Genomic DNA, 9,566 nt, shown 5'->3' with positions numbered 1-9,566 from the left:
GATCTTGTGACTGGAGCCAAGGACAGCAACCTTCTAAAAGTGTCCAAATTCAAAAGCATTTCTGCTGTGCTGAACTATCAGTGACTTCAAAGGTGATAGGTTGCCTGCCACCATACCAGAAAACAAACCTTTCAGGGAGGTAATGTGCTCCCTTTCTCCACCAGCAGCACAGTGTTTATGCACTTATATGGGTCCTGTGTTACACATTCTCTCTTGCCCTGCTGTCCCTACCCGCTGTGGTTTGCCTCAGCTGTGGAAACAGGAACTGCTGAGTCAGCACGCTGATGAAACTCACACTGCTTTCACACTTCTCTGGGGAGACTGCCACAGCAAGGAGGCTGGCAGCAACTTATATCCTGGAGAAAAAAAAGAGTACTTAAACTGTCTTACAATTGCCTGAAACAATAACCTGATTTTTAAAAACTCTCAAACTGAAGGAGGTTGCAGGACCCAAGCACTGGTGGCAGATGAATGCTCACACCTGGCAGATGCAAGCTCATAATCAAGTGCATGGAGTTCAGCGAGTGTCATTTTTCTGTCTCTTGATCAGCTCCACTACGAAGCCAAGATCCAACTGGCTGAAGAGACAGAATAAGGACAACGAGTTCAGCTCAGCTGTCTGTGATGGTGGAGAGCAGCAGCCTGTTCTGATTATAGACTCATGCAGAGGTGAAACTGCTCTCTTGGAGCCAGTACAAGATAAGGGACTTTAAAAATTCTCAGAAGGGTCAGGTCTCCTGAAGAGCAGGAGTGCCAAAGAGGAAAGACATTTGGGAGTGAATGCATCTCTGAGAGCAACATATCCATGGCACAGTAGAGAGTAGTTAAGGTCAGCTAAATGGATGGGAAGGGGAAAGTTAACCACCAAATGGTTTGAAAACTGGAAAGAGAATCAAACTGAAAAAGATGGAGACATTCCAGGAAGCCTTTATGTTAAGGATATAAATAGGGTGTTATCAACAAGCTCAAAGCGAACAAAAGCAGCTTTAGTAGCAAGAAGATGGCAGTGAAAAGAGGGACAAGCTAACTGCTCTGGGTACTATCATTATAAAAGCAACACCTTCCCACCCAGATGCCCCTGGTCTGCCTTCATTTAAATGAGGTCCGCTTACATCAGTGCCATGGTGTTCACGTCGTTATTTTTTACACTTACTAGAGAAATTTAGCAATGAGTGTGTGACACCTGTTTCTTGCTTTGCTTGTGGGAATTGTTAGTTGAAGCTCAGGGCTGAAATATATGCCTGTTTAAAGCAATGAGGCAGCAGAGATGCATGTGTGGGTTGCATGAGTATTATCCAGGGTCATGTCCCTGGGGCTACTGATTCAACCCATGTAGGAGAGAGTTTAGTGTTAAGATTGCAAGGGGGGATTACAGGGCTGTAAATGAGAAATCATTAGACTATACATACTTACATGTTAGCAGCAGATTATTTGTGACTGTGACCGAGACACAACATTTACAACCTCCAAAGCTACTATTTTAATAGGTGCTGACTTTAAAAGGACAGTAGCAGTTGAGAAGAAATAGTCTGCAGGTAGGTAAGGGTTTCTGTCAGTAGATGGATACTGTGGTACACAAGTGGTATGCAAGAAAAATGTATCACAAAGGTGATCTAGGAACAGAAAATAGAGGCTGGGGGAGACCAACAAATTAAAACAAAAAAAAAAAAAAAAAAAGAAAAAAAAAAAAAAAAAAGAAAAAAAAAAAAAAAAAAGAAAAAAAAAAAAAAAAAAGAAAAAAAAAAAAAAAAAAGAAAAAAAAAAAAAAAAAAGAAAAAAAAAAAAAAAAAAGAAAAAAAAAAAAAAAAAAGAAAAAAAAAAAAAAAAAAGAAAAAAAAAAAAAAAAAAGAAAAAAAAAAAAAAAAAAGAAAAAAAAAAAAAAAAAAGAAAAAAAAAAAAAAAAAAGAAAAAAAAAAAAAAAAAAGAAAAAAAAAAAAAAAAAAGAAAAAAAAAAAAAAAAAAGAAAAAAAAAAAAAAAAAAGAAAAAAAAAAAAAAAAAAGAAGAAGAAAAAAAAGTGTGCTTATTTGATGCTTGGAGAACCGTTTGGAGAGTCAGTGTACAATGCCTGGAATCTGCAACTTAAGAAGGGAAGTCGTTAGCATTTATTTTTACCTGCTATCACATCATTTGAGACACAAGTAGTTCATCAAGAGTCAGAGTGACAGAAAGGCAGAAGATTTATAGGCTGTGCCTATAAGATGGGTCAAAACATCACAAATGAAAATTTTTGAATAAATAATTTCAAACCTTTTTCTGAGGAAGTGGAAGGAAAGCACTGGCACCTAGATGTCTACAAGGAGATCTGGAGAAGCAAGCAGGCAGGCACACGTGCACACACTCACTCTGGCACACAAATAGGGGGAATCTGGAGGCCAAGACCCGGGTCTGCCTTGAGGAAGCTGAACAAAGATGCTGTGAATGTTCCTTGATGTTTATATTTAATGCTAAGATTCAACCACATGCTGCTCTAAGAGGATTGTTCTGTCAATTTTAGTGCCAATCACAGGCTCTCAAATTAAGTTCCAGGCACCATTATGCTGCAGTTTAGCTAATCGTGAGCAGGGAGCTGCTGAATTCCCCCAAGGGCTGGGCGCCGGGAATTCCCACCTCAGATAAAGCCAGCTGCAGCGAACACTCCCTCTGTCAGCAGAGGTGTCGCCCAGCAATACATCTTTGTCCTTCGCTTACAGGGTTAATGATCATCCAGAGAGGCAAAGGATTATCATCCTTTAAACCGTAAGAGCAGAGCAGAGTGCTACAAGTGATCGATTACCCCAGACAAACTGTTTGCTTAGGACTGCAGCTCACCACAACACTGTCCAACAAACACTACGCAATGATGGGAGCGTTACACAAGTGCCTCATTTTTCCCTATAGTGCTTCAAATGCCTGTCCTCTGCAGGCATGACACGCTTCTGTAGAGCATTCACATAACACGAAGTATTTTACTAAACTCACAACAAATTGTTTACAGCTGTTAGCAAAGTACTGCTCTTGGCTTGGACAGCCAGCTGGAAAAGATGAGTAACTTGTCGCAGTTGCCCCACCTACCCTTACTTATTTTTGAGAAGAAGAGGCAGCACTGCTGGTATTGCCACACCGCGCTATTGAAACGCAGAGAGGCTTCTTGCGTACGTCGAATATGGAGTAAACAAACTCCAGCCGTGTTCGGCCAGAGGCAGCACTACTTTGCTTTGGCCACCAGAGAGAGCTGCTGCTCAACTTTTGACTCAAGCTCGGGCAGTTCCCGGCGTTGCTCAGAGGAGGAGAGGTCCTGTCACCGTGTCACGCAGAAGTACAGCTGAGATCCACACCTTCCCTGGGAATGAGCTGTGTGACGCTGTGCCTGACTTTAATGCTCACGGTCTATTTCAGCAGGGCAGGGGGCAGTTTTCAGGAAACAGAGAGAACTGTGTTCAAATAAACACCCCCAAGTTTGAAGGTGCCCCCAACCTTAGTCATCACTCCAAATGCAGAGTGGAAACCAACCTTCCAAGATCAGAGTAGGTTGAATATGGAGATTATCCAAGGAATAGGTTGGATCCTTCCCACAGTAAGGAACAAGTAAGTCTCTCCTCTTTGCTGCAGCAAGACCTTCTACGGGTAGAGTCGTGCATGACAGTCAGCTCAGATTTGTGCATGAAAATCAAGTGTTTAAGCATGGAGTTTGAGACATTTCTGACGGGTACATCTAGCGTTATGAGAGGGGTGACTCTGCTAATACAAAAGCCACGGAGCAGATATTAAAACCAGCTTGAATGCTAAAGTTGGATACAGATTAACAGCTCAGCTAAAGCTTGTTACACTGCTGTTGACTTCACTGGACTAGTATCTGTTGCTTACAAAGTCAGACAGTCTTATTAATACATTAACATCTTTAATAAAGGGTAAAATGGATCAAAACCTGGCGGAAAGCCATTCAAGTTTACCTGTAATGCAAGTGTTTCTTTTTGGCAATTAAATGCTACTGAGCAGCAGCTCAGAAGTGCTAAGTATGGAGCCTTACATTTTATTATCCGTGCTTTTTCCCAGGGGTTACTGATTCCTGTCAGTGAACCTTTCAGAGGCTGGCCAGATTTTCATGGTTATGATGCTTTCAGATGTTCAGGGTAGCAAATACTTTCCAGCTGACATTCATCCTTGCTGATTTAATTCAATAAGGCGACCAGCAAATACAGCTAATGTTCCTATAAAACAAACTAGCATAAATATGCCAAGGAGGAGATGATCAAGCACCATTGCAACAAACTTCCACTCTTCTGCAGCCTGAGAAAGAAACAAAGGAGATGGTAAAATCTCTGCAGAGCCCTGTTTGTTACAGCATTCTTGTAATTTACAGTCTTGAACAAGGGGAAGGCTCTTCCATAAGTGCCATTATTGTAATGCAAAAAATGCTCATTCTCTTCTCAAAAGCAGGTCAGTGGTTAAGAAAGCCTAAGATACCTAGAAATAAACGTTTCAATGCGAAATTGACCAGAAACCCTAGCAATATGCTGAACAATTTCATTTAAAAAAATGTTGAAAAGCTTAATTGTTAGGCCAATTGTTGCTTCTGAAAGAGAGTTTAAAACCTTGAAAGCAAAACGCTTAGTTTGACCCAGCTGACTTTTGTTTTTCCATTGCTTTTTTGTTCTCATGGGATATCTAGACAATTGCTATTAATCTAACCCTAATCCCTGCTTTCCATACATTCGAATGTCTTGTAAAACCTTCTTGGTAGCTCCATTAGTATTTTTTTCCAGTTGTGGGACACCGTGAACCACTTGCCCTGTGCCTTTTCACTGGATGCTTTTGGTGGGAACCCAGCACAGTAAGAACATGCAGAGTGCAAGGCACCAAGTACAGCAGGGCTCAGGATTTCCACCCTGTAAAACTCTGCCTTAAGGAGTGACATGCTGGCTCAAGGCACCTTGCTTTTGCCTTGGCTCTCCCACAAGCAGAAGAGGCTGTTGCAATTTATCTAGAGGATACTGATAATGAATACTGTTTTGAGGTGGTTCAGAAGTGAATGCAATGGAGTGACAGCCTTCACAAGCCACAACCTTCAGTTTATTTGGGGAACCTGACTTTTGAAACCCCCTGGAAGTGATATATCAACAGTGCCCAGATGACACAAGCAGCTGGGCTCCACTTCCGAAGGGGGCATTTGCTGGTAACCTGAAGACCCTCCTTGTGAGCCAAGGAGGAAGTGAAGCCCAGAGATGCTGAAGCCACGCCAGCCCTGCTGAAGACAACAGTTTGTCTGCAGAGAGGCAAAGGAGTCACGGGAACATGAGACTACAGCCAGAGCCATTTCACATGCTCCAGGAATTTGGTCTCAGGAACAAACACTGTGGTGTAAATCCTGTCCGTGGGAAGGAAGCACCTCCTTTTCAAGAGCATGGGCCAAATAATTTTCTCAGAGAACCTGCCTGTCTTCAGACTAGCCTGCAGCTCAACAGGAGAGGTCTATGACCACTTAGGCGAAAGGAAGATGAAATACCAGGACTGAATTACCCCTGCAAAAGCTGTGTGATCTGTGAAAGCTGAAATAAAAGAGGGGTTAATTGTACTGAATGTGCTAGAAGGAGGCAGAGCTAGGTTTTCCTAGGGAACACTGCCATGTGTGACTCTATATGCTTTTATCCTTCCTTTGGCTTGCAATGTGGAAAAAGTCAGTAATCAGAGTACCTCATGACATACTTCATTTGGAGGGACTACTTGTAGTATTCAGGAATAAAACAAAACCTTATCAAAATTGGAAATATCATTTGTAAGTTACATTTAACACTTCTCAGATAACACTACTAGTCTTTTGGAGTTTGGCTTGCTTCCTGGGTTTTCAAAAGCAGTAGGATCTTTCTTACCACAGGGGCAAGATGCCTGAGTTGGAGACAGGAGAAATGTGTTTTGGAACTTGCTTAGAGTTCTTGAAACTGCTTTCCTACTCACAGACACTCCATCTCTATGGCTTCACATATCACATTAAGAAAACCTTAGCACTGACACTTTTTCCTTTTCTGTCATTTTGGGAAGCCAATATTCAGTTAACATCTGTGACAAGTATTTGCTGCTCCTTGTTGACTCCATCAAGGGGAGAAGATTGTCCACTGCTAGAGCCAAACCAGGGCTTGGAGTGTTTTTGTAAGGCAGGGATATTTTGCCAAAAAAGTAAGATGTAGCAACTTGAAAGCTAGAAATGAATCATGCACAAAAAAATGCCTTACATTACTGGCTTCTTGGTCCGATTTCATCGTTTCTGCAATGTATTTGATTCCCTCTATAGCATTTTTCACATCTGGATTTTTGGTAAGCGGCGAGTAGAAGTTGACAGGCACAGAACCTGACTTCCCAGAAATGTCAGAAATATCAATATCTTCTGCAAAAATATTTTTGTCTTGTTTGTCTCTTGATGGTCGTTTCATTGTAGAGAAAAACATGACGTTTGGGATTGTGTCAATAAAGATCTGAAAACAAAGGGAGAAGACGACAGTTTCTGGGGCTGTGTTACAGCTGCAGCTGTGTGCTGAACAAAGACAAGCCTCTCCGCTCCCAGATCGCTTCCCGTGCTGGAGCTGCTGCAGATTCCCTCTCCGAGTATGTCACAACCCACGCCTTACTTACACTGGGGCCTTTGTCAGCCTTGTGTCCCGGGGCAGAGGGAGTCTCCCGCAGGCCTGCCACACGTTTTCTGAAAGCCATTTCCTCTGCCACACACCCAACATCCACACATGAAGCAGGAGGTGATGCTACAGAGCAGATCCTCAGCTAGCATGAGCTGACAGAGCTCAAGCTATCTCATCTAACTTGAAACATATTGCCTACAAATCTGACTTGAAGAATGGATGACAAAGAACCTCTTTTGGCTACTTAGGTTTGATTCTGCTATTATGAATGTTTGCTATACAGGCATATAAGGTTTACAATAAATTCCTTTGGAGTCACAGAGACTTGCTGCCAGAGCAATGTTAAGCACATGCAGTGTTTCCTGTTGAAATTTCTCTTCTGCAGGGATTGTTTGTGCTGCAGAGGGAATCCTATATAAGTTGTAACCTTAAAAGTAAAATTAGAAATACACAGAACAATCCCCTTTCATGTAATGGTTTAGTATGGACTCAGGCAGGCTTCAAAACAGCAAAGATTACTGAATAAATCAGATGATCTTTGATACTGTCTCCCAGGCAAAGAACTTGTAGTGACAACCAATTTTTTCTACATCTTATGATTACCATTAAGACTCCTGTGCAAGGATCTCCTTTACTCCCAAGGGCTGCAGACCAACTCTATACAGGAAAAGTACAGAGAGGATTTTTTAGCTTTTGCTAAACCATATTTTGCAAAATGGGATGCTGAACTCAGGTATTCCCTGTGGCCTTTGTGCTCTGCACTCACACAGGCTGATGGACTTGGCCGCTGGCAGGCAGCAGTGCCTTGCAGTCAGATGGAGAATTAGACTAGGAAATGTAATTTGAGTCTAGATGGACATTTTATTTTCCCTGTGCCTTCAGACAAAACCCACATTTTGCCTCATCTGTTCCCTGCAAGACTCTACCCCAGTGGACAATTTTGTTACTTAAAGGAGCACTTCAGCAATCTTGCTGACTTTATGCACAGCTAAGTAGTAAACACTGGCTCTTGTGCCTTGAGACCTTTAACATGATGCATTTACTTCCCCAATTCTTTTTGACTTTTATTAGAAAATCTGCCAATAAAATATGGAGCGTTCAGTGGAAGCCAGCAAACGTGCCAAGCCATAGAGCTCACCTTCCTGACCCAGTGGGGCATGGTGTGAGTGCTGGGGGAGCGGTGGTGGGTGTTGATGACGATGACCGTGATGATGATCGAAGCGATGACAAACACCATGGTGAACAGCATGTACTTGCCGATCAGAGGCACTGCGCTGGAGGTGGAGGGAATCAGCTCCACGATGACCAGCAGGAACACAGTCAAAGACAGCAGAACAGAGATGCTGAGAGTCATTTTCTCACCTGTCATTAAAAAACCCCAAAATCATTGCTGCTCCTATCATTCAGTACAGAGAGCATTTATTTGAGAAGCAGGATGTGGGTGATAGCTGTTCACTCAAACACGTGTGCATTTGCAGTGCTATTGTCTCTGCCAGCATCCAAAGCAGTAACTAGGCAGGGCAAACCTGAGAGCCTAACACCATCAGCTCCAGCACTCAGGTGGGAATTACCAGGAATGACTGGGCTGAGGTGCGGGTGGTGGATATTTTTACTTGCCAGGAGCATTTCATGGGCTGTGTACTTTGGACAATGAAGCATATACACCTGATTAGTGTTTGCTCCACCACCTCCTGAGGGTTTGCTTGCCTTATTCTCTGTCTGTGGGCTGAGGGAGTGGACTAAAATCACATCTGACATCAGGTCAGTTGCTATGCAAGACCTCCTCACATATGAAGGGTGTCAGAAATTAACCATAAAACATTATTCACACATTTTTTTAATCCAGTTCAACTTTGTAGGAAGTTTTCCACTCAAAAAATGCATCAAGTATTTCATAAGAAGGGGCTTGCACTGAAATTAAGCAGTATGAAAAGCTGACAAAAATGCAAAAAGAATGAAGAGGAGAAAATGGTTGCAGGGAGCATGAGTGGCTCAGCAGTGACAAAGGAGGCCAGAACAGGTCAGGATTGCTCTGTGTCACACGAGGTGATGTGTGCAAGCAGGTAATGAGCTCTCTGCTCTGACATAATGCAGAAGGGCCTTTGTCACTCCTGTGTGCTCATTTACTGCAGGACATACTAACACAATGACTACCTGTGGCAAAACATAAAAACTAACCAGCTGCATCTTTAGTTTGCAGAAGTTAGCTGGATAGATAGCAATTTCCATGGGAAAGCACCCCAATTTATTTATATCAACAGTTTCCATTTTCAGCACTTATCCTTTCTTTGCAGAATATTTAAAGCCATTACTTTCAGTGGAAATGTCCAGTTGTAATATGCTCTGGCTTTCAAGTTGGCTGATGATTTCAAACACTGGGAATTTCTCAGGAACATTTTAGAAGAGCAATTTCTATATTTCTATGGCAGTAGAATGAATAAATTTACATACCTGAATCTGTGGGTAGGTAAAAAACTAACCCTGTCAAAAAGGAGAAGAGCAGGCAGGGGATGATGACATTCACGATGAAGTAGAGAGGCAGGCGTTGCATGAGGAAGTGGTAGGTGATGTCCAGGTAAGGGGTGTCAGGGCAGCAAGCGTAGTAAACCCAGTGCTTCCAGCCACGGTAATCCTTCATCACCCACTCCCCACTCTCCATGAAGTTACTCAGATCTGGACGATCACTCTCCTGGCAGCAAAATACCCAAACAAATTCTTAATACTGTGTATTCTGAACCAAATCAAAACTTGGCAGGTTTGGCTCAGGAAGAGGATTCCAAATAACTCATGTACTTTGGGGTTTTTTTGTGAGTAAACAGCTCTTGTCCATGTTATTTTGCCTAAGAATATCAGCCTCTACACAGCATTCAAGTAAATATTATAGTCAGGGATAGTAGACTGAAAAAATATTACGGATAGGAGGCATACCTGAGGGGACAGGGAAAAAGGCCTTAGGAATA

The 9,566-nt window shown here is 42.4% G+C and overlaps 1 protein-coding gene across 1 annotated transcript in view; it reads right to left on the bottom strand.

The window, feature by feature from the left end:
- Positions 1 to 2,074: 2,074 nt before the first annotated feature.
- Positions 2,075 to 9,566, bottom strand: part of CHRNA1 (cholinergic receptor nicotinic alpha 1 subunit) — an 11,977-nt gene continuing 4,485 nt past the window's right edge. The window contains exons 6-9 of the mRNA XM_008634744.2: positions 9,058 to 9,295; positions 7,745 to 7,968; positions 6,208 to 6,447; positions 2,075 to 4,267 (exon numbers count right to left, since the gene is read on the bottom strand). Coding sequence (XP_008632966.1) covers positions 4,136 to 4,267; positions 6,208 to 6,447; positions 7,745 to 7,968; positions 9,058 to 9,295 — 834 coding nt within the window. The 3' untranslated portion in view covers positions 2,075 to 4,135. The remainder of the gene's footprint in view (positions 4,268 to 6,207; positions 6,448 to 7,744; positions 7,969 to 9,057; positions 9,296 to 9,566) is intronic.

The sequence above is a fragment of the Corvus brachyrhynchos genome, unplaced genomic scaffold (genome assembly GCF_000691975.1).
Source record: "Corvus brachyrhynchos isolate BGI_N302 unplaced genomic scaffold, ASM69197v1 scaffold255, whole genome shotgun sequence".
In the NCBI taxonomy this organism is placed as follows: Eukaryota; Metazoa; Chordata; class Aves; order Passeriformes; family Corvidae; genus Corvus; species Corvus brachyrhynchos.
The sequence above is the reverse complement of the archived record's forward strand: the minus strand, read 5'-3'. Positions and strand labels throughout refer to the sequence as shown.